The 24,001-nt window shown below is 46.6% G+C and overlaps 1 protein-coding gene and 1 pseudogene across 1 annotated transcript; one reads left to right on the forward strand and one right to left on the reverse strand.

The window, feature by feature from the left end:
• The first annotated feature begins 21 nt into the window (after positions 1–21).
• On the forward strand, positions 22–9,184 carry LOC136476405 (uncharacterized). The gene is made up of 6 exons (XM_066474228.1): positions 22–248; positions 393–477; positions 577–3,847; positions 4,481–4,740; positions 5,425–6,018; positions 6,432–9,184. Exons 3-6 carry the CDS (start codon positions 608–610, stop codon positions 8,842–8,844), a joined length of 6,507 nt encoding a protein of 2,168 aa, XP_066330325.1. The 5' UTR covers positions 22–248; positions 393–477; positions 577–607; the 3' UTR covers positions 8,845–9,184.
• Positions 9,185–9,234: 50 nt separating this feature from the next.
• Positions 9,235–11,351, reverse strand: LOC136476408 (uncharacterized; annotated as a pseudogene).
• Positions 11,352–24,001: the final 12,650 nt, after the last annotated feature.

The raw sequence follows: 24,001 nt of genomic DNA on the forward strand, positions 1-24,001 counted from the left end.
GTCGATGCAGAAAACACTCTAGCGAAGCGAGGGGGGAAGAGAGAGAATCGCAGGACCAAACCCTAAACCCCCGCTCCCGCCTCCTTTCGCTGCAGCAGCTTGCCGGGAGCTCGTGCGGCCTTTGCCTCTTGCTGCTTTCGCTGGCCGCCTGATCCCGCTTGCTCTTCGCCGGCTGGGCTCCCGAGCCAGCACTTGCCGGGTGCCGCCGCCTGCCAGGAGGAGCGGCACGGCCGTCTACAGGATTGAAGGTTATTTGTTCGCGGACCTTGAAATCTCTGATTGCCTGTTCACGCTATCTGTAGTAGAAGGCGTGTTCTAATGCAGCCCAAGTAGTTCGTTGTTGTGTTCACACTGGTGAAAATCTACTGAACTAGCTTTGTGTGATTTGTTAGGGAGGGAAGGTTTGTGGTAGGCAACGTGTAACGTTTATTTCAAATTCCTGGAGGAAGACTTCTGGCGGAACTGTACTGACTTCAGGTGAATCAATCGGCTTCTGCTTCTTATGTATGCCTGTATAAGAGTCCAATGTGGTTTTGCTGGAAGTTTCAGTTTTGTTTGTTCATTGTTATCCTTCAGATTGAAGTCAAGGAGCTAATTTGGGGGAAGAATGTCTGCAAAGTGGCGGTCACTGCAGCATCGGCACCGGTACACCTACACCTCGATTGTGTTCCCGAAACACTACCATGATGCCCTAGCTGTCGTACCGGCTGAGGTCTCCTCGTCCAATTTCTTTGTCCGATTGAACAACTTGATTTCCCTGACCTCCACTTACCCGCAAGTTGTTGCGGTCAAGGACCTTGCCTCGGCATACGTGCAGTTTTTGTCCACTACAGGGATTCCTGATGATGCAGTGCTCGCTGCCACAAAGCTTTATTTGGAGATCCTCTTCCTTGAGAATTCCCTCCCTCTCCACCGGACGCTCATATCAGTGCTCGCCAAGTGCAAGAAATTCTCCACAGTGATCAGTGGGTGTTTTGCCTTGCTCTGTGAGGAGTATGGTGGCTCTGGAAGTAAGGCAAAGAAGAGATTTATGGTATCTCGGGCAGCCTTGTCGCTTATTGGGTACCCAAAGTTGGGATTTTTGGATGAGGCAGTAGAGAGGTGTGCAGAGATCATGGCACTGGATGTTGTTGATGGGCTTGATGGAGTGACTAAAGACATTGGTGAAGGGTCACGGCCATCTCCAGTTGTGATGGAGCAGTGCCAGGAGGCCATGTCTTGCATGTACTACTTGTTGCAGCGGTACCCGTCTAAGTTCACTGTCCTTGACAAGGCGTCAAGTGTCTTCAAGAGTGCTGTCAGGACAATACTATCTGTTCTTAAGTCATCTGCCTTTTCAAGGGATTGTCTGGTGGCCTCTGGAGTGAGCTTCTGTGCTGCAATTCAGGTTTTCATGAGCACAGAGGAGATTTCCTGGTTTATTTCTCAAGGTCTATTTGGCATCTGTGCAAATCATGAAGATAGAAAAAATCAATCTGTGCTCAATGTATTTCCGGACTTTGATCTGTGTGAACAAATCAGAGATCTTTCAGTTTTGAGTAGACTTTGTTTGCTAAGAGGGATTTTGACATCTATTCCAAGGACAGTACTCAACATGCGCCAACTTCATTCCGGTGGACCTTTATGGACTATTTTGTATGATGGAATTTTACCTGAGCTTTGCAAGCATTGTGAGAACCCAGTTGATAGCCACTTCAATTTCCATGCTCTTACAGTGACACAAATATGTTTGCAGCAGATAAAGACATCGATTTCATCTGATTTCACTGACTTCTCTGGGGACTATAAGCCTTTTTCAAAAGATGTTGTCAACCGTATATTGGGAATCATATGGCGCAACCTGGAAGATCCTTTGAGTCAGACAGTAAAACAGGTGCATTTGATCTTTGATCTCCTATTAGATATTAAATTGTGTATTGCATCAGAAGACCATGAACATAACAACAAATTGTTCCTTTGCAATATCGCAAATGATTTACTTCGCCTAGGTCCGCGATGCAAAGGGAGATACATCCCTTTAGCTTCTTTGACAAAGCGATTGGGTGCCAAATCTCTTCTAATATTGAAATCAAATCTGCTTTCGGAAACAGCTTATGCGTACATAGATGATGATGTTTGTTGTGCTGCCACAACATTTTTAAAATCTTTCCTGGAGACTTTAAGAGGTGAATGTTGGAATGATGATGGCGTTGAGCTAGGATATGATGCCTTCAGAGCTTTGTGCTTGCCTCCTTTCATGTGGGGACTTGTATCTGGAAATTCAAAACTACGTTCTAACTTAAATACTTATGCTTTGCCTTCTCTAATTGAAGTTGATGCAGAGAGCATATTCACAATGCTTGGATTCATCTCCATTGGCCCTAGTACAAAGGAAACTAAACTAGACGTTGTTTTGAAAAATGACCAGTGTATAGCTGCACTGGTTTCTCTGCTTAAGGTCTCACGAAATCTGGCTCTTGTTGAAGGGGACATTGATTTGGATCCTGATGAATTGACACAGCCTGAGCAGATGGATAGTAAGGGTGCTGCAGTTATATCTGTTAAAGGGATTAAGGTTACAGTTCCTGTTAATTGGTTTGCTTTGGCACTGACACACAGTGATGAAAGTCTCCGTTTAGATGCAGCTGAATCCCTCTTTCTAAATCCAAAGACATCAAGTCTTCCATCCTCCTTGGAACTGAGCCTGCTCAAAGAGTCTGTTCCATTGAATATGCGTTGTAGCTCAACGGCATTTCAAATGAAATGGACAAGTTTATTTCGGAAGTTTTTTGCTAGGGTGCGAACTGCACTTGACAGACAGGTAAAGCAGGGGTCATGGATTCCATCATTAACGTCTAGTGTTAAAGGAGCTGACTCTATTGATACTTCTGAAGCAACAGTTGTCAAGAGGGCTGAAGATCTCTTCCAATTCATGAAGTGGCTGAGTTCCTTTCTGTTTAATTCTTGTTACCCCTCTGGCCCTTATGAAAGGAAAACAATTGCAATGGAGCTTATTCTTACACTACTAGATGTATGGCCTATTTGCCGCTCTGAAGGGAAAATTGATCTTTATCCTTACAATGACAGCATAATATTGCCAGATTCAACAATTTCATTTGTAGGGTCTATAATTGATAGTTGGGACAGAGTAAGGGAAAACTCTTTTCGCATTCTACTGCAGTTCCCAACACCACTTCCTGGGATTTCCTTGAGTACATCCATAAATGATGTTATCAGATGGGCAAAAAAACTTGTTCTAAGCCCACGAGTCCGGGAAAGTGATGCTGGTGCTTTAACCTTCCGCCTTATATTTAGGAAGTATGTTTTGGAGCTCGGATGTATTCTTGTATTTTCTAAAGGAAGTGATTGCCTTGAATGTTACACACAATCTATGAATGGAGATACAGAAGTTGTTACTAGTCAAAACCCAGTTGCACAGTATATATCTTCACTCATTCAATGGCTCTGTATTGTTGTCGAAGAGGTTGAGAGGGATCTCTCTGAAGCATGTAAGAAGAGCTTTATTCATGGAGTTCTTCTTACTCTGCGCTACACATTTGATGAGATGGATTGGAACTCTGAGGTAGTGCAATCATGTATTTCTGAAATGAGGTGCCTGGTAGAAAAGCTGCTTCAACTCATAATGCGTGTAACTTCAGTGGCCCTGTGGGTGGTTTCTTCAGACGCATTGTGTCTGCCATATGACATGGATGACGTGATTGATGATGGTTCCTTCCTCTCAGATATATATGAGGAGGATCAACCTACTACCGCTTCAGAAAGAGAGGAGAAGAACGCAAAACCAGGGAGTAATGGCAAACCAGCCGAACAAGTTGTTATGGTTGGTTGCTGGCTTGCTATGAAGGAGGTAATGAGTTGATTGTTACCACTTATTAGACCCTCTTTGGAATGCGGGAATTTTTCCCGTTTCTTGCGTTTTTCCTGTGAAAATGAACTAATTCCTGGGAAACTGCGTCCCAAAGGGGCCCTTAACCTTCTTTTTTTGTTGGTAAAAACTATGTTTCAGCAGATTTATCCTTATTTTTCCATGATAAGCTGAATAACTTCACAAATGCCATGACCTGTGGTATGCTACCATCATACTATGATCATACTATATGCATGATGCCCTCCCCTATGTTTGACTCATCCTATATGGGTTGACAACTGTCGATTCCAGTCAAAAAAGGAAAAAAAAAGCTTTTTCACGCCATCCGTCCCATCACACCAATCTACGCCAAGATAAAGAATGCTTCCAGGAACAAACCCTTTGATTCAAGGTCTTGCGTAGAATTGCCTTAAGAAAAATGCATCCCATTAATTGATCCTCTTTAGGGTAGTATAAGTACATCCTCGAGTATAGCACGAAGCCGTTCACTATACTAACCTTCCACTGATAAGCTGTTTAGTTTATTTCAGTTTCACACTATTGTGGCATTGCAGGTATGCTTAAATGTCTCTTTAAGTTTTTATGATGTAACCTCTCCATTTTACTTTTCAGGTCAGTTTACTTTTTGGAACCATCATCAGGAAGATACCATTGCCTGGCTGTTCTCATTCAGCTTCATCTCAGAATGGCTTGCCTGACAGTACTGAGGAGACAAGCATGTCTGAAGAAATTCTTGATGTGGGGCAGTTAAAGATGATGGGTGACCATTTTTTACAGGTTCTTCTTAAAATGAAGCATAACGGTGCAATAGATAAAACAAGGGCTGGGTTCACTGCCCTTTGCAACCGTCTTCTTTGCTCAAATGATTCAAGGTATGTTCAATTCTTACAGAGGCCAGTTCCTGAACCTCTTCACCCAAAGATGGGAATTCATATGCATAAAACCTTATGTTACAGTTTCTATTTAGATTCAGAATGTTTACATAACAAATGAAATTTAAGCCCTGAGTTTGTGAGGCATCGCAAAACAACACTCTACAAATTTTTCATCTATTCCATATATATAAACATATTGAATCCACTGCTGGTGCATATGCATTAACTCTGCACACCAATAACTTTGCTATATTCTGAAGGTTGAAATTCATAACTGTCAAAGTAAAACAGTCATGTTTGAATTGGTTTGCATCCCAACTTTTGCATGTGAGTACATATTTGTATGCACTATGGATATACCAAATTTCAAAATTTTCTGAAAACCAAAATGTGTTTTTGAATTGGTTTCCATGTTTCCACCTATGTGGTTTCCACCACATATTTTGCCATCTGAAACAGTCTACAATTGCATACCATGTGTAAATATAAACTTTTGATAACTTTCTGTGAGGAACTGAGCCTAGCTCAGTTGGTGGGAGGTGTGGGTGTACAGCCCCCACAACTCAGGTTTGAGTCCTAATCAACACAAATCTGGGTGCCTATTTCGTATTTACAATGTCACCTAGGTTGGTCAAGCTATTTTTGTACACATTTATGAGGATCTTTCTTTGTTGTTTACAGGCTGTGCAAAATGACAGAATCATGGATGGTGCTACTGATGGATAGGACAATTGCTAAAGGGCAAACTGTGGATGATTTGATAAGGAGAAGTGCAGGAATTCCAGCTGCATTTATCGCCCTGTTCCTGGCAGAGCCAGAAGGAACACCAAAGAAACTACTTCCAAGGGCATTAGAATGGCTGATAGAGTTTGCTAAGAACTCTTTAGCTAATTTCCAGAAAGACTCCAACCAGAGGTCTGGAGTAATGAAAGATGATCTTGGAGAGCTATTGGAATCACAATCAGAAACTACAATAAGTGTACATTCTAATGGTAACCTATCTAAAAGCCGAGATGAGGGTGTTGTTCCTACTGTGCATGTGTTCAATGTGCTTAGAGCTGCCTTCAATGATGCAAATCTGGCAACTGACACTTCGGGTTTCAGTGCTGATGCAACAATAGTTGCTATACGTGCATTTTCATCTCCCTACTGGGAAGTACGCAATGCAGCTTGCCTTGCGTATACTGCACTAGTTCGTCGCATGGTTGGGTTTCTGAATGTGCAGAAGCGTGAATCAGCACGACGATCTTTAACTGGCCTTGAATTCTTCCACAGGCAAGTTCATAATGTTTATACATAGTTTGCAATATGATAGTTGTGGTCACGTGAAGTTATACTGCATCACTCCTCTTTGTGAAAGACAGAAACTTAATGTGTTGCAAATATAAAGTTTGTAACCTTTTTTTTTTTTCTGGTTGAGCAGTTCAGTATCTTTTACATGATACATGAACATGAGTAAATTGATCAGAAAAGAATTTAGCATCGTTGCTGTTTTGAGGTCAGATAGTTGTTTTTTTCTCTCTTTGATACAAAGATGCACAGCTCTCCTGTGTGTTTGAAAAAAAGAACTTTCTATTATTGCATGTGTTTGTGGTGAACATGAATATCCTAAGTGCTCAATCTAATTTGTACGTAAGTAGATGAGGTCAGCTTTTCAATTGAGATTTATTCCTTGTTTTCTTATGTAGGTACCCAGCCCTTCATCCTTTCCTTTCTAGTGAACTGCGAACCGCAACTGAACAGCTAGCTGATGGAGTGTCCAGCAATTTGGAGTCACACATTACAAAAGCAATACACCCTAGCCTGTGTCCGATTCTTATTCTTTTATCAAGACTTAAGCCTTCACCTATAAGCTGTGGAACTGATGATTCTTTAGACCCTTTTTTGCTTTTGCATTTCATCCAAAAATGTGCTACCCAGAGTAACTACCGGGTCCGTATCCTTGCATCAAGGGCATTAACTGGTTTGGTATCTAACGAGAGACTGCAGTACGTTGTTAGTGATATACTGGATAATTTACCTCATGGAAATCACAAAGCAATGGCTCACAGTGTTCAGCGTACTGATCCTGCCGTATCAGCTAATATAGGAAATGGAAATGTACTTCTGCTTTCTAAGTCATTCAATTCAATCCATGGCCTTTTGCTGCAGCTGGCTTCTCTTCTGGATAACAACTTTAGAGGTTTGACAGACGGTAGCATGAAGGATCAGATTCTTGGCCTACTACTGGAGGTTCTCTCAAGATGTTCTTGGCTTGGCTGTACGAAATTATGCTCATGCCCTGTCGTAATTACATCTTACTTGCGGGTATTGGATCTCATGCTTGATGTTGCAAGGACAGGGAAAAGCAGACATACTGAAGTCATTCAGGCATTGCTGCTAGAGTTAAGTTCCCAGTGCTTGAGCAACACAGTATCAACCCAGTACGCATTCCATGATCCAACCCTTATTGAACTAAAACAACAAGCAACTGAATCATTTTTGAGCTGTGTTGGTCTTTCTAAGAAAAACGATGAGACTAATGATGAAGATGTGCAGTTGCAAATACTTGGTGAACCAACTTCAGAGATGCCTAGAGAGGACTACTCCCTTCATAAAGTACACAAGGAGATTATGGCATGTCTCACTGATCCTTCATATGATGTTAGAATTACAGTGCTGAAGAGGATACTTTGGCTCACAAAATCAATCAGACATTGTGATGTAGAAAACATTTTGCACCAGTGGGCAGGAGTTAATCTGCAGCCTGCTTTAATGGAACGGTTATTTGTGGAAGAACACCCTAAGTGCCTTTATTATAATCTGAAGATCATCTTTTCATGGAACATGAAATTCCCATTTAACAATGGAGAAGATTCTAGCACACTTTTGTCCTTGTGGGACAGGTTAGTTCATTTAAACAGCACCATGTCACATGCAAAAACCAGAGAAATAGTTCTATGTTGCATGGGTATGTGCATGAAACTGTTCACTAAACTATCTGGGGGTGGTGTTTCAATGAATTGTCTTAAGACCAGTGAGATCTCTGCATCCTATGTCCGAATCAATGAAGGGAATAGATTATCTGATGCCATGCTTAGAGTAAACTTGTTTGTCACTCTTGTCAAGAACCAAAGTGAACCATCGGAAAGTGTGAATGCTCGACGGGCTGCTGCCGAGGCAATTGTTGCTTCTGGTCTTCTTGAAGAAGCAAACTACGTTGCTTCATCTGTGTCCAACATGTCCTCTCCTTCAGAATTTGATGAAGGCCGTATCAAAGAGAAATGCATGGAAGCTAACATTTTTGCATTTATCAGTCTTTATACGTGCAAGATACTTGACTTATGGTTTGTATGTATTCAGTTGCTGGAGGATGAGGATGCCTATCTGAGACAAAAACTTGCGAAGGATATTCAGAAAATAATCGCTAAGGGTTCAGCTAATACCTTCTGTGATGATTCCACACCACTACAAGTTGATAGAGTCATTGAATTAAGCTTGGACTATTTAACTTCTTTATTTGGCCACTGGTTGAAATACATTGAATTCTTGTTAAGGATAGTCTTGGACACTGGAAACATTCTGAACTCCTGTGGCGATTTGGTCCGTCAGATATTTGATAAAGAAATAGATAACCACCATGAGGAGAAGCTATTGATATGTCAAATCTGCTGTTCGAATATTCAGAAACTTTTGCATTCAAAATGTCAGATGGAAGCAGGAGCAAAAACTAAACTGTTCCTGCAGAATTGGAGGGAGACCTTTTTAAACCAGCTCACATCACTGACTGGTGGCTATCTTGAGAAAGAGGGGAAGAACAATTGGATTGGCGGCATAGGTAACCACAAGGACGTGTTCATATCAGTGTATGCAGTTCTGCTAGGCTTATATGCGCTCACGCAATCTGGTTCTCTGGAACAATTAGAGGACAACTGTGCAATTTATTTGCAAGAATTTTCAAACCTTGAAGGGTTTATCACACCATTCCTCAAGAATCCTTTGATTTCTAATCTTTGCGCTCTGGTAAAATTATCACATGAGAGGTTCAGATCATCAGATAAGCCAGAGGACCAAGTGGGTAGTTCAGGATCAAGTTTTGACCCATATTTTCTTATCAGATGATTTTTGCTAATGTAATAGTAATTCTTCATTGTTATTCCTCTGTTGTAAGACTCGATAATAATTGCTTTTTATACAAATTGCCATTGTACAGATTCTTTTCTTGATGCGCCTTGTTTCTGTGTACCATTACATTTTACATGTTTTGAATTTTATAGCCACTCTGAAATGCCATTTGCTTCAGTTCAGGAGATTGTAGTTGATGTGGAAATGGAGGCCAATGTTTGTCTGCTAAAGAGAGAAACCAAGAAACATACCCTTTTTTCTTTAATACAAGAAATTGTTTGTTACAAATATTGATAATGCCCTTATATATGTTACAATTGGCACGTCTCTCCTTTGTAAAAAAATTGGCTACGGTGTGCTACTCCTTTTGAGATACAATTCCAACTGCACAGCTGGGGGGTGGAATGTAGCACAGCTTGTACAAAGGAGATGCTTTCTGCAGAGGACACATGAGCTTCCTGCAGAGGACCTTGCGATGTCGCACACATGTGCTTCCTGCAGAGGACCTTGCGATGTTGCAGCAAACCATTTTCTAGAATTTGGGCCTGCTGTTCTGAATTTGCCTGCCCACACCCATCGGTTTGTTGATGGTTGAATTGGGTCTGTGAAGCCTGCTCGCACCCACACGGTGATGGTTGAATTGGGTCTATGAATCGGTTTGGTGACGGTGATGATTGAATTGGGTCTATGAATCGGTTTGGTGACGGTGATGATTGAATTGGGTCTATGAATCGGTTTGGTGATGGTTTGGTGACGCTGTCCATTAAAAGAGGTCGTCCTTATCGGCTGAGATGACCTGCACAGCATGAGAGGTTGAAATTATATTTTTTCATGATTGAAAGTGCATTTTTGTGAAACCATTCATGTCGGTGTGGACTGATGGGATAGTAATGGGGCAAACCTCGCAAAAGTGTTCCTTTGGATAGCAGATTGCAATCTTGCTCGACTGCAACACAGAATTAGACTGTCAGAAATAGCAACTTCTATTTATGATCATAATACCAAGAGTAACCATTACTTGTCAGCCTCCATCCTAGCCTTTTTCAGCATAGGGCTCTTGTAGCTGCAATTGGATAGACTGCTAGGTCCACTTCCTGCAAGAATATAGGCTAGATTAGTATGGGAAATAACTGAGTGGACAGAAAGTTCAGCAGAAGCAGAAGCAGAAACAGGAAATCACCTCCAAAGAAACTTCTTTTGCTGCTTGGAGGCACCTTTGTACAAAGTTTAATTTGTTTGCTTTGTTTCTCTGCATAGGATTTAGAGGAAGAGAGTATTAGTGACATTCTGTTGTACTGACAGTAGGCTAAAAACTCTCAAAAGTCAAGGCCGCTGTATGTAATGTGTATTCTCCCAATGAAACTGGGCTGAGTCGGTCAAAGTACAACTAATTTAACTCCACAATAAAGCTAAGACTTACCAGCTTTCTCTGCCTGAAACTTCTTTGTGAATTTCTCAACCATCTCATCTTCAGCTTGCTTCTGTTTCTTTTTTCTCGCCTACAAAAGTTACAGGAACCAAGTGAGTACAGGGCGAAGATAATTTATTGCAAACAAACATAAAACCCCCAGCAACCAATTATGGAAGCATATCAGAAGTACTGGCAAATGAATGAAGAAAGGAACAGAATTTTACCGCGAAGAGCTCCCACCATGTGGCCTAGTCTCCTTCAGCGCCTTGAGTCTTGCGATAACTTTGTTCGTATGCTCCTGACCGAATTCTTGATAATAGAATCGCTTCCACAGCGGATCAGTTACCGAGCTAAGATCCATCTGTTCCAACAAGGGCAGCCACACAGATACGCATGCATTGCAGTCACAACAATCCAATCTCCAAGGAAGAATTTGAGAACAATGCAGGGCTAGTAGCAAGAGAAGCAGAAGCTATGGAAATTGGCTTACCTTGGTGTTCTTCTCGATGTTGGTGAGGTGCTCCAGCGTGCAGTGCGGCAGGATGCGCTTCAGCAGATCCATCTCGACGCCGTCCACGCTTTCCATGTAGCGGAGGTTGTCGATGGCCTTCCGGACGCACAGCTCCAGAAGGCTCAAGGGCTTCTTCCTCCCGAACTCCATCCTTTCCTTTCCCTCGCAATCGGCCGAAGACGAATGTCTTAATCCGCCGAACCAGGGCCAGGGGTAGACGTACGGATTGGATTAGTAGCAACCCACCGTGAAGCATTAGAATCCGACACGATCTTTCGAGTGTCATTTTTGCAATTTTTTCAGGACAGAGAAAGGTTTCGATTTGATTCCTCGCTCGCGGCAGGTGGGAAAGATCAAGAGATTCTATATCCTATGGAACGGAATTCGTTGAGCAAAAGAAAAAAAAAATGGTAATCCACATCCGCCAAAGTGAGGCTGGGCATCTTACCGAGGAGAGAGGTCCGAGTCCGAGCTTGGCTGGATGGGCGTCCTCCTCTCCGCTCCGATCAGAGTCCGACCAGATTGGGGAGAGAGGAGGACGGCGACAGGGAGGAGGAAGAAGAAGCTGTTCTGTTCATCGATGAGGTTGGCTGGCATGACGTCAGATGCGGGTCTGGCGGACCATGGGCCGGTGGGACCCGAGGCAGATTGGCCGGCCCATGAACTGGGATTTTGCGGGCCGGATTAATCTCGCAAATCAGGCCACTTGACACATGACACCGTCGGGATTCATGAGTCTCAAAAAAAAAAAAAAAAACTGTTTGAATTCATTTATAGGATTTTTTATTTAATCCTGCGTTTCTCGTACGAAAATGAATGGACTTTTACAAAATCTATCTGCATTTTTTTATAAAATTCGAAATTGGCACATGTTAATAGTCCTCCACAAGCTAATCTCCTTTATTAATAGCAGAAATGCTAATAGTATCTTATCACTAGCAAAAGTGCTCTTGTGTTGCTAGGATGAAACTACTATAGTGAGGATGATTTTTACCCTCACGAGGCACCTACAAGTAATATTTAAGTAACATTAATATTAAATGTTCCAATTTAAGGGAGTTGGGATGTCAATGGGGCGGATTCTAGTTTCGGCTCCAAACCTGAAACCCGAACTCAAAACTCAAAACTGCCCTGAATGCCGATTTGGATGACACTCTAGCCCCACCAGGTCGATCCCTGAAATCCGATGGGTTCCCCGAAACCAACCACTACGTGATAATACAATAAAAGCAATAAGAAATTTCTAACAACAAATGCATGATATGTATAACATATTTACATGTATAACAAGAGGTAAGAAAACATTCAATTCCATGACTCAAGTTAAAACAAGCAGAATAGCTTATAAAAACAATTTATTAATAAAAGACGTGAGTTTTTATTCAAAAGGATCTATTTCGGGCCTCTATTGGGCATCTGTGGGTAGAAACCAAAACCTGAAACCCAACGGTCTCCGAACATAAAAACCATGGGGAAAATCGCACCCGTACCTGCTTGTCGGGTACCATAAAACGGGGTCCCCTAAGTAAAAATCAAAAAAATCACTTAGACCCGTCAAAATCAAAGCCAAGAGATAAACTATTGGCTAACCCCCGGCCTTATCCGAGGCCACCGACTCTCCGCCTCGCTCGAGGCCTCGCATGAAAGGCCTCGGACAGGGCATCAATTTTTCGTCTCGCTCGAGGCCCCGCACGTAAGGCCTCGGACGCGGTATCAATTCTCCGTCTCGCTCGAGACCGGCTTGGCAACGGCCCCATCGCCTCCGCCTCGACCAATCTCCCTTACAGAACGTCACACCCAATTAATGCGACCAACCACTCCCGCGACATCAGTCGAACGACGGCTCGGCACAGCAGAGCGGCCGATGAGACGGGAAGTCGCATCAACACCATACCGTCCGGGACAGGACGGGGCAGGGGTTACCAGCCACTGTGCTCGGTACTGTGCCCACGACCGACGCCCGCACTGCACTGTGCTACCTAACCCCTGCTCCAGGAATAACGCGACGTGGGGAGTCAAGTCCAGGTCACTATAGCCCCGGAATCACTGTACAGGACCAACTGCTCCCTTCAAGCCTCGGCAATCCACTTCAGGGTCTTGGCAACCCCGGGATTCATGCCCGCCGAGCCCCCAACGATGGCTCGGCCTCGGCACCAACTGAGCCTCGGCTCTTTACGCGGTCAACACACAGCGACCGACACGTCGCCCGCCATGCCCTGCGTCAAGCTATCACTAGAGCTCCCACGTTGCATAGAATCGGGTGTGATCGGTGCGTCGCCCCAGTGCATCAAGGACGAGGACCGCTCCGTCGACCATGCCGCCACAGTGACAAGCTATAGGGCTCGGAAACGTCACCTCCACTCACAGGACGCCACATAGCGAACGCATGTACCACCCCTATCCCCCCTTCAACTATAAAAGGGAGGGACCGGGGTCGTTTCTAGGGACGGGCTCACGAGATATATGAACATGAACACAGATAGCACGGTCTCTGTATCCGTCGATGCCGACCGGTCGTCGTCGGACTCCGGCGCCCCCTCGACCCTCCGTGGGGGCAGTTGCGTCGCCCCCCCCGCCACCTGCTCCACCTCTGTCGTCGAGCCCATCGGGCTGACGGCGCGCTTCCCCAACGCCCGTGCCTCGGCGTGTCGACCTCGACCTCGGGGCGGGCGATCGCCGGCCCCGAGGCGTCCTCTCCTCCTCCTCCTAGAAGCGTCGAGCTGCTCGCCGACGCCTCAGGCGCTGTCCCCCCGACATCGCGGAGATGGTCCAGGGGACCCCGCCCCACCTCGCTCTCGTCATCTCCACCCGAAGAATCCATCGACAGTGACGGCGATGGAGACGCCTCCACCGGGAGGCCGTCCTGCCTCTGCTGCCGGTGGTGCTTCTCCAGCTCCTCGCGCTCAAGGATCTTTCTCTTGCGCTTTACCTCCTTGGCGTCCTTTCGCTTCTTCTGCGCCTCGGCATGCGTCTGGTTCACCGCCTAGCACTCTACGTCCTCGAGAATGGGCGACGGGGAGGCTCGCACGTCCCTCATCCCCTGTGGGGACGGTGAACACAAATAAGGGACCAGAAAACAGTGAGGAACAAGGAGGCCTCAGGGGCCGCAGCGGCGTGTGACTTACCAGAGAGAGGTACCCCCATGATGGGCGCATCACGAATAGGGTCAGACCACCGATCTTCAGCCGCCCCTCCACCGTCTCTCTCACCCGATGAAGAATCTCCTCATCGGAGAGGGCGGTAGCGGACATTCGGATGCCCTCGATCGGCTCATCCGGTCTCATGTCGAGCAGGTGCTGCCGCCGAGCCATCAGCGGCAGCACCCTCCAGCGGTGGAAGGCCACCACGACCACAGCCGCCGTAAGGCTGCGGTTTCGCAGCCTCTCCAGCCCCTCTAGGAGCGACTGTAGCTTGGGCTGGTCGGCCAGCGCGACACCGTACCTCCACTTCTCCGGATAGTTCTCCATGATCTGCCCGATGTAGGGGGGAAGTCTGCCGTCGTCGTTGCAGAGGTAGAACCAGCTAGTGTACCAGCGGCGATTGGTTGACGCGAGCTAGGCCAAGATGTAAAGGTGCTGCCGGTCTTGGCGCACTTGGAGAGTACAGCCGCCGGCCCTCATCGCCTTCCTCGTACCCGTCATGCCCGTCGACTTGGTGGTATGCCCCGCTCGGAAGAGATGGAGCCACAGCTCCCAATGGGGGGCAATGCCCAAGTATCCTTCGTAGATGGCAATGAAGATGGCCGCCTGCGTGATAGAGTTGGGGTTGAAGTTGTGAAGCTCCACGCTATAGTAATATGGGAGCGCCCGCAAGAACCGGTCCGCCGAGACCATGCTCGTGGAAGGACACGAAGCTCATGATGTACCCATCGCGTGGCCTCGACTCTGGCTCGCCCGACGGAGCGATCCACTCTAGCCTATTACGGTCGGTAACCGAGCGGAGAAGGCCGTCGTCGACGAGCGACTGTAGCGTCTCCATGGACACGTCAGACGGACCCCAAGGATCCACCGGGAGGATGACAGGGCCACCGACCATTGCGCGGTGGAGAATGCAGCTACAACGGTAAATCTCTATCTCTCTCTCTCTCTCCCTCGCCCTTCTCCCTTCTTCTCCCCGGTGCTCTCTATTCCTAGCAACAGCTCGAGGGCAGCGAAGGCGAATGCAGGCAAGGTAAGGAGGAGGGGCGAGGCTCATTACGTATTTATGCAGGAAGGGGACAAAGCGGGCGGGTGATGAAATCAGGGAAGTTTCCCTCAAATCTGATACAGTTAATCCAGATCTGATTTTACCGCCCACGTACCCACCTTTTCCTTATTAATCGCGTGAACAGTTATGTCCCATCCGCTGACACAGCGTCGCGTCTGACCGCTGCAGCGGCAGGCACCGTTTCGCCTCCCTAAGAAAACTGCCTCAAAAGGCGCGCCTGCCGTTGTCAGCCGATTGGGGGGGGGATATCCCCACCCGATTCCTTTCAGATGAAGGAACTAGGCACCGAGCCCGTTATGGTCTAGGGGTTTAAAGGCTGGGCCCCCGAGGGTTTCGATAGCTGCCCCAGGGCAACAGAGTCAAGGACAACTATGGGCGAGCCCGTACATGGCTGAGGCCTGAGCAAGCGATCGCTCGGGACGCCCTAAGTCATGTCCGAGACCGGCAGGGAGGTCTCCAAATGGGATCCCACCGTAGGGAGGCATCGAGCCACCGGGGCCCATCGAATGGCCCTGGGACCCACTAGAGAAGCCCTCTGGTACTTTTAGAGCACGTCTCTGGACCACTAGCCGACCCCTATCGAATGGGGCATGGGCCTCCACTTGGACTTACCCGATAACAGCTCACCAGAAGTGTCACCGCTCGTGCCCACCGAGGGTAGCCTGGCATATTCCACCCCTCCTTCTGAACGAAAAGGATGCACGAGGGTCGCACAAAAAGCCAGGGGAACTCCTGATCGCCCTCTCGCTCCGTGCAGAGGCTCAGGGGCTCTTCCTGCAACCTTGCCGAGACCCAGCGACCCAAGCTCGCACTCGAGGGCTCGGCAAACAACCCCTCCTTCTGAATGAAAAGGATGCGCGAGGGTCACACAAAAAGCTAGGGAAACTCCTGACCGCCCTCTTGCTCCATGTAGAGGCTAGGGGGCTCTTCCTGCAACCTTATCGAGACCCAGCGACCTAAGCTCGCACTCGAGGGCTCAGCAAACAACCCCTCCTTCTGAACAAAAAGGATGCACGATGGTCGCACAAAAAGCTAGGGGAACTCCTGACTGCCCTCTCGCTCCATGCGGAGGCTAAGGGGCTCTTCCTGCAACCTTGCCGAGACCCAACGACCTAGGCTCGCACTCGAGGGCTTGGCAAACAACCCCTCCGTCTGAACAAAAAGGATGCGTGAGGGTCGCACAAAAAGCTAGGGGAACCCCTGATCGCCTTCTCAGAGGCTCGGGGGCTCTTCCTGCACCTAGGACGAAGACAAGCAACCCGAACTCGCAGGGAAGAATGCGGTAAAGGGCGTTGAGCCTGTTATAGTCCAAGGGTTCGAAGGCTAGGCCCCCAAAGGTTTTGATAGCCGCCCCAAGCTGAACAGAGTCAAGGATGACTATGGGTGAGTCCATACATGGCCAAGGCCCAAGCAAGCAAATGCTTGGGATGCCCTAAGTCATGTCCGAGACCAGCAGGGAGGTCTCCGAATGGAATCCCATTGTAGGGAGGCATCGAGCCACTAGGGCCCATCGAACGGCCCTAGGGCCCACTAGAGAAGCCCTCTGGTACTTTTAGAGTGTGTCTCTGGACCGCTAGCCGACCCCTATCGAATGGGGCACAGGCCTCCACTCGAACTTACCCGATAACAGCTCACCGGAGGTGTCATGGCTCGCGCCCATTGAGGGTAGCATGGCATCCTCCACCCCTCCTTTCAAACGAAAAAGATGCGTGAGGGCCACACAAAAAAGACAGGGAAACTCCTGATCGACCTCTTGCTCCGCGCAGAGGCTCGAGGGCTCTTCCTGCGACCAAGCCGAGGCTCAATGACCCGAACTCGCACTCATGGGCTCAGCAAACGCAATGTAACCCCTCGCATGATGTAAGAAAAGCCCCTGGAGGAATAAATCCACTCCTCCAGGGCCTCAGGGGCTACACCCGGTGGGTGCGCTCGTGCGCACCCACTAAGGCCTTGAGTATGAAACACCATCCCGCAAGGAGTTGCCGCAAGCTGAGCCTCATCAAAACCTCAAGGAGAGCGCTCATGCTCTCCCTGAGGCTCGGGGGCTACTGTCGGGTACCATAAAACGGGCCCCCCTAAGCAAAAACTGAAAAAATCGCTTAGACCCCATCAAAATCAAAGCCATGAGACAAACTATTGGCTAACCCCTGACCTTGTCCGAGGCCATCGACTCTCCGTCTCGCTCGAGGCCTCGGATGGCCTACTGAACCTCTGCCTCGCTTGAGGCCTCGCACGAAAGGCCTCGGACAGGGCATCAATTTTTCGTCTCGCTCGAGGCCCCGCACGTAAGGCCTCGGACACGGTATCAATTCTCCATCTCGCTCGAGACCGGCTCGGCAACGGCCCCGTCACCTCCGCCTCGACCGATCTCCCTGATAGAACGTCACACCAAATTAATGCGACCAACCACTCCCACGACATCAGCCGAACGACGGCTCGACACAGCAAAGCGGCCGACAAGATGAGAAGTCGCATCAACACCATACCGTCCAGGACAGGATGGGGCAGGGGTTACCAGCCGCTGTGCTCGGTACTGTGCCCACGACCGACACCCGCACTGCACTGTGCTACCTAACCCCTGCTCTAGGAACAACGCGATGTGGGGAGTCAAGTCCGGGTCACTATAGCCTCAGAATCAGTGTACAGGACCAACTGCACCCTCCAAGCCTCGGCAATCCACTTCTGGGTCTCGGCAACCTCGGGATTCACGCCCGCCGAGCCCCCCATGATGGCTCGGCCTTGGCACCAACTGAGCCTCAGCTCTTTACGTGGTCAACACACAGCGACCGGCACGTCACCCGCCATGCCCTGCGTCAAGCTATCACTGGAGCTCCCACGTTGCATAGAATCGGGTGTGACCGGTGCATCGCCCCAGTGCATCAAGGACGAGGACCGCTCCATCGACCATGCTGCCACAATGACAAGCTACAGGGCTCGGAAACGTCACCTCCGCTCACAGGACGCCGCATAGCGAACGCATGTACCACCCTTATCTCCCCTTCAACTATAAAAGGGAGGGACCAGGGCTGTTTCTAGGGACGGGGTCATGAGATAGATGAACATGAACACAGATAGACAGACTCACTTACTCGCGCAAGCAACACTCTGTAACACGCACGCTTCCCCGCTGCCTGAGATCAACATCTCAAGCAATTCGCACCGCTCCACGCCGAGACTTGGGACTAGCTCTCTCTCTCACTCTACTTGTAACCTCCTACTACAAGCACTTTGGTGTAAGGAATATAAGATCGATCTCTCAGACTAGACATAGGGCACCTATTGCCTGAACCAGTATAAACCTTGTGTCTCTTTGCATCACCATTCGGGATTAGGGGCACGTAGTACATTTTTACTAGTTGGTTGAGGGTCCGCCGGTCCAAAACACTGACACCGCTGGACCCAGAAAAAAGGCCCCGACCCAAAACTGCTCCACTGCCATCCCTACACTAAATAGAAGACATTTTTATTGAACTATGCAACAAACATTAAAAAAGTTGTTCCTTTTTAGACATGTAGAGAAAGAACTTAATTTTTAAAGCCAAGTGTCTATGGAATGCAAAAAAAAAATAAATAGAAGTGTTATTTCAGAATTCATGGGACTAGAATTTTACTATGTATATCGTGCTTATTATATAGAAAGAAAAAAAACAAAGGAGCGAAAAAATAGAGCCACAAGCCCACCACGCGCTCTCCGCCCTATTTCTCCACCCACCCCAGCCCTCCTCATGCGTCTCTCTCCACTGTCTCACCACGCTCTCTTGCTCTCTACATCGCTTCTCGCTACCAGTTCAATTGCACGCACCACCAGCCATGAGCCATGGCCAGGCCAGGAAGGAAAAAGTCTATTTTTGGCCCTTCAACTATGGCTGCAGTTTTTTCTAGCCTTTCAACTCGAAAACCAGACACACGCAGTCTCTTAACTCTCAAAACCAGTTAAAATTAGCCCTCGTGCCCATTCGACCACAATTTCCACCCAATCAACCCGCCACGACCGTGGTTTCGGCCCAGTCTCCATGTCTGGCGGCCCAAGTAGTCCCGCACTCTCCTCTCACTCTCGTTCCTTCCCCAACCCTGAACCTTAACTCCTGACGGCGGCGACGGCGACGGCGGAGGGTGCTAGTGCGGGTGCAGCACAGGTGCTCCAACGCTGAGGGTGCCAGGGGTGCAGATCGACATCAGATATGGGGCTAGGTGGTCCCCGTGCTGTGCCAAGAGCTAGTTTGTTGGTCTTTAGTTTGAATCGAAGCCTTTTTTATGGAATGGAAGTTCCTTTTTAGGGATCAGGTGGTTGATGTCATTTTTACCATTAGCCGACATGGCATATGATTAGTTTAGGAATTCCATTTGTTTAAGCAGACTTCGTGTGTTGTGTAACTGTGTAATTATTTATGTGGTTGCAAGTGTGATGTTAATTATCTTCCTGTTGCATGTAATGTAGGACATTTTATGCGCTATGGACCCTCTGGATACTCTTCCTATTTGATTTCATTATGGAGGAGAATTCTTGAGAAGAGGAAATAATGTGTATTACTTGGGAGGACAAGTGGAGGTGTCATACATTGACCATGATAAAGTCTCTCTCCCTAAGGTTATGGGGCACCTTAATGATCATTGCACTGTTGAAGAAGGAGCATTGTTGCACTGGCTTGTTCCTGGAAGGCAGCTTTCTAATGGCCTACGTGTTCTGATGGATGATCAGGCATGCATTGAAATGGCAAACAACACTGAGGAAGGAGATGTAGCAGATATATATGTTGAAGGACATGTAGTTGATGATGAAGAGGAAGAGGATGATGATGACAACAACTTTGAAGATGAGATTGAAGGTGAGCAAGAAGAACATGATGACAGTGAGTTTGAAGGTGGATATGAGGAACTGATAGATCCAGGTGAAGATGTCTTGGTTGCTCATCATAAGAATGAAAGTAGGGAAGATGTAGAGAAATAGATCAAATTTGTAAGGGAGTGGTACAGCCCTAGCAAGATGGACAAGGGGAAGCAGGTGGTTGATGATCAAGGGAGTCAGCAAGTTGCTAGTCAACTAAATATTTCAAGTGTTTTGAATGACAAAGAAATTTTAGAGGAGAGCAGTAATAGTGAGTTTTTGCCTGGAGATGACAATTCATCTGAGGAAGATGAAGAAGTTGTATAGATTCAAAAGAAGTTCAAGGAATTCAAGAAAAGCATGAAGAGTGGACAAGTAGCAAATCTGGATGATGTAAACCAATTCAAGGATAGATAACTGACAGGTGGCTAGTTTAAATGATTTGCACATATGCCCCCCAAGGAGGGATAACAAGTTAGTAACTGCTAGTAGGATTGCAGAGTAGTATGAGAAGTTCATAATGGCCAGCCCAACATGGAGTTTGGAAAGAATGAGAACCACAATTCAAGAGGAGATGTTTGTTATGGTAAGCATCTCAAAATTGAAAAGAGCAAAGACAATTGTCATGCAGAAAGCACTAGATGCAACCAAAGGTCAGTACCAACTTCTGTATAGATATCAGCTTGAATTGTTGAGAAGTAATCCTGGCAGCACAGTCATTGTCAAAAAGAGCTTTAGTTGGAACCACCAGTATTCCAGAGAATGTATATTTGCCTGGGTGCATGTAAAAATGATTCATGGTAGGGTGTAGAAAAGTGTTAGGTCTAGATGGCTGCTTCTTTAAGGGTGCAACGAATGGGGAGCTTCTGTGTGCAATAGGAAGGGATGCCAACAACCAGATGTATCCCATAGCATGGGCAGTAGTAGAGAAGGAAAATAATGAATCATGGGACTGGTTTTGTGACATTTTGTTCAGAGATGTTGGAGTGGGAGATGGGGAGGGGTGGGTTATCATATCTGATCAAGAAGGGTATCCTCAACGCTGTACATAAATGGGCTCCCAGTGCTGAACACAGAAACTGTGCTAGGCATATATATGTCAACTGGAGAAAGAAATTCAAGAACAAGGAGTGGCAAAAGAAATTCTGGCATTGTGCAAAGGCACCCTGTCCATCATTGTTCAATTTTGTAAGGGCCAGACTAGCAAAGTATACACCAGGTGGTGCACAAGCCTTGATGAACACTGATCCAGCTCATTGGAGCAGGGCCTGGTTTAAGATAGGATCAAATTGTGATTTTGTTGATAACAACATGTGTGAAACATTTAACAAATGGTTTAAGATAGGATCAAATTGTCCCACTCAAGTTCTTCTGTGAACTTGAGTTTTAAAGGTGGAAAAGCATGTGTTACAGTCACTGCCGAGGAACCTCTAAGGAAAAAGCAATCAGTGAAGAAGCACACATAACCAAGCCAACTGCTGCTTCTCAAAGACCGTGCTGATCCCTAAGAGCATGTATTGCCATATTGTGATGTTAACTTGTATTGTACTGCCAGACTTTCAAGGCTTTCAGGTTGTTGAACTTGTAATGTAATGCCAGACTTTTAAGGCATTTGTGACGTTCTTCACCTGTAATGTAATGTAATGTCAGACTTTCAGGTTGTAATGCCAGACCTTTAAGGCACCTGTAATGTAATATAATGCTAGACTTTTAAGGCATCAATTGCGGGTTAGTCTTCTGTCTTGTGTGAAAGTATGTGAGTTCTTGATTAGAGCCTCCATACAACAATGTCAAAGTAGCGATCAAAGCAACCAAAACCTGAAAGCCTTATCTTGAAATTCATAATCGATTCAAAGATAGCAAAATACATCTTGAATTCAATACATCTTCCATACTTCTACACCACAAACTAACAAGCATCCAACTACTACCATTGTCTTCCATCACAACTAAAAAAGCAAGAAACATCTAGTTCCTAAAAAGTACAGCAAACACTAGAATCACACAGGCCGCCAATACAAACTTCAACAAACCTAGTTCCTTCTCTACCATCCTACATTTCAACTGAACATCTTTTGTTCTAGCTATTTGCACCGTTGGTGCCACATCATCTGTGCCTACAAATCATGTTTCCACCATGACTCTTCCTCGCTGCCTTGATGCTTCTACATCAACGAATGCTAGATCCATGTGACCATTTCCCTGTCTGTTAGCCGTCCTCATTGCTCGCATTTGGTCACGGAGCTCAATAAGAATGGGTACAAGGCGCTCCGGGGTTGGTGGATCAATCTAGCGATAAAATTGGCATGGCCGCATATTGCTCTACAACCGTGATTACAACCAAAACCAAGACAACTTCAATCATGACATCCAACAAAGAACCAAACCCTAAACAAGTCATCGATTGAACTCACCTAAGATCCGAAGCAATTGTAGAACCTGCGGCCTGAATTATCATTGGTCCACGATGTCCACTTTGCCGCCTTCACTCCGTAATCGCAAATCACGGGCGGCCAATAATCAAGAGGGCCCTGGCGACACTGGAAGGGGACCACAGAAAGCCACCACGGTCGGACCTTCCTCCTCCCCTCTAGCTACTCGCGCTGCTCGAGCTCGCCATGCTGTCGATCCGTACCTACGCCGCACCCGCACCAGCACCCTCCGCCGTTGCCGTCGCCGTCGCCGTCGCCGTCGCTGGGAGTTAGGGTTTGGGGTTGGGGAAGGAACGAGAGTGAGAGGAGAGTGCGGGACTACTTGGGCCGCCAGACATGGAGATTGGGCCGAAACCGCAGTCGTGGCGGGTTGACTGGGCGAAAACTGCGGTCGAATGGGCGCGAGGGCCAATTTTAACTGGTTTTAAGAGTTAAAAGACTGCGTGTGTCTGGTTTTCGAGTTAGAGGGCTAGAAAAAAACTACAGCCATAGTAGAAGGACAAAAAATAGACTTTTTGATCCCTCTCTTCTTTTCTGTTAACTTTATGGAGCTACGGCGGGAAAAAACAAAATATATATAGGCCACAGTAAAATTATGCTCTAGCTAATTCGAGCTAGGGGGTTGCAATTCTGCAATTTTTTGATGGAAACATGTCAGTTAGAATCAATGCTAAAAACGAAAAAAAAGAACGAAAATATTTCGACGGGACGCCTGGGTGAAAGCCAGGTATCCTAACCGGACTAGACGACAATGGATCCGTGCGTTGTTCTAATAACGTACATATCTGACATGGCAGATCTTGTGTAACGGCAGCTCCAGTCCTGCCTCGGACGAAACAGCACTTCTTGTCAATATATAAGAAAAACAAACGCCATATATTTAGATTTGGACTCGGGCTCGCTAACTTCTATTTTAAATTATATGATGTTTTTATTAGTTTTCCTAGATAGGTAGGTTTTGATATACACTATGTCTAATGTCTTACAATTTAGGCCTTCGTTCGACTTACCCCATATTCAGTTTGTTCGGCTTCTTTTTTCAACCGGAACAATGCTTTTCTCTCACAACAATTCAACCAGAACAATGTTTTTCAGCCAGTTTCAGCCAAAATTCTACCAGCCAAACGAGGCCTGAGCAGAGAGCATTTATAGAGGCCACAATAATAACATATATACCAAAATAATAAAAAGGAAGGAAATCGTTGGCAAGGACCCTTTGTTCTTTCATCTCGGTATCGCCCATCAACCACCCAAAATAGATTGCTAGACCTAGACCCTGCGTGATTCCCAGTCGTCCAACAAAGCAGCTTAGGATTAATATAAGGTGCATGATCGAGGGCAAAGGACAATAAAAGTTGCTTAGATAGACTTAAAGAGAGCATATATATCCTACATCATCAAGCATCTACTAATCTACAATACAATGAGAAAGTTTCTTAAAAATGCTTAATTACTTTGGAACCTCTCCCACAACGCTGAACAGACAGATGGAGCAGTAATCATTCAGCACTTTTGGGGCATCGACGCTTGTGGCCGGGTTCCAAGCTAGCACCCGACGAGTGCCGCTGCTTAGTCAAACGTCAATACTCCATATGTCCGCGAGCGCTCGGACAAGTTCCAACAAAATGGATTTTAACTCAAGCGGCTGCCACATAATAGCGTTTTTTTGCACCTCCCATCTGGATGCAGTGTATAGGAACACACACCAACACCACGTGATCACTCACACATATGTATACAATCAGATCTACAACTATACACAGATTCGA

This window comes from Miscanthus floridulus, chromosome 8 (assembly GCF_019320115.1).
Source record: "Miscanthus floridulus cultivar M001 chromosome 8, ASM1932011v1, whole genome shotgun sequence".
Classification (NCBI taxonomy): Eukaryota; Viridiplantae; Streptophyta; class Magnoliopsida; order Poales; family Poaceae; genus Miscanthus; species Miscanthus floridulus.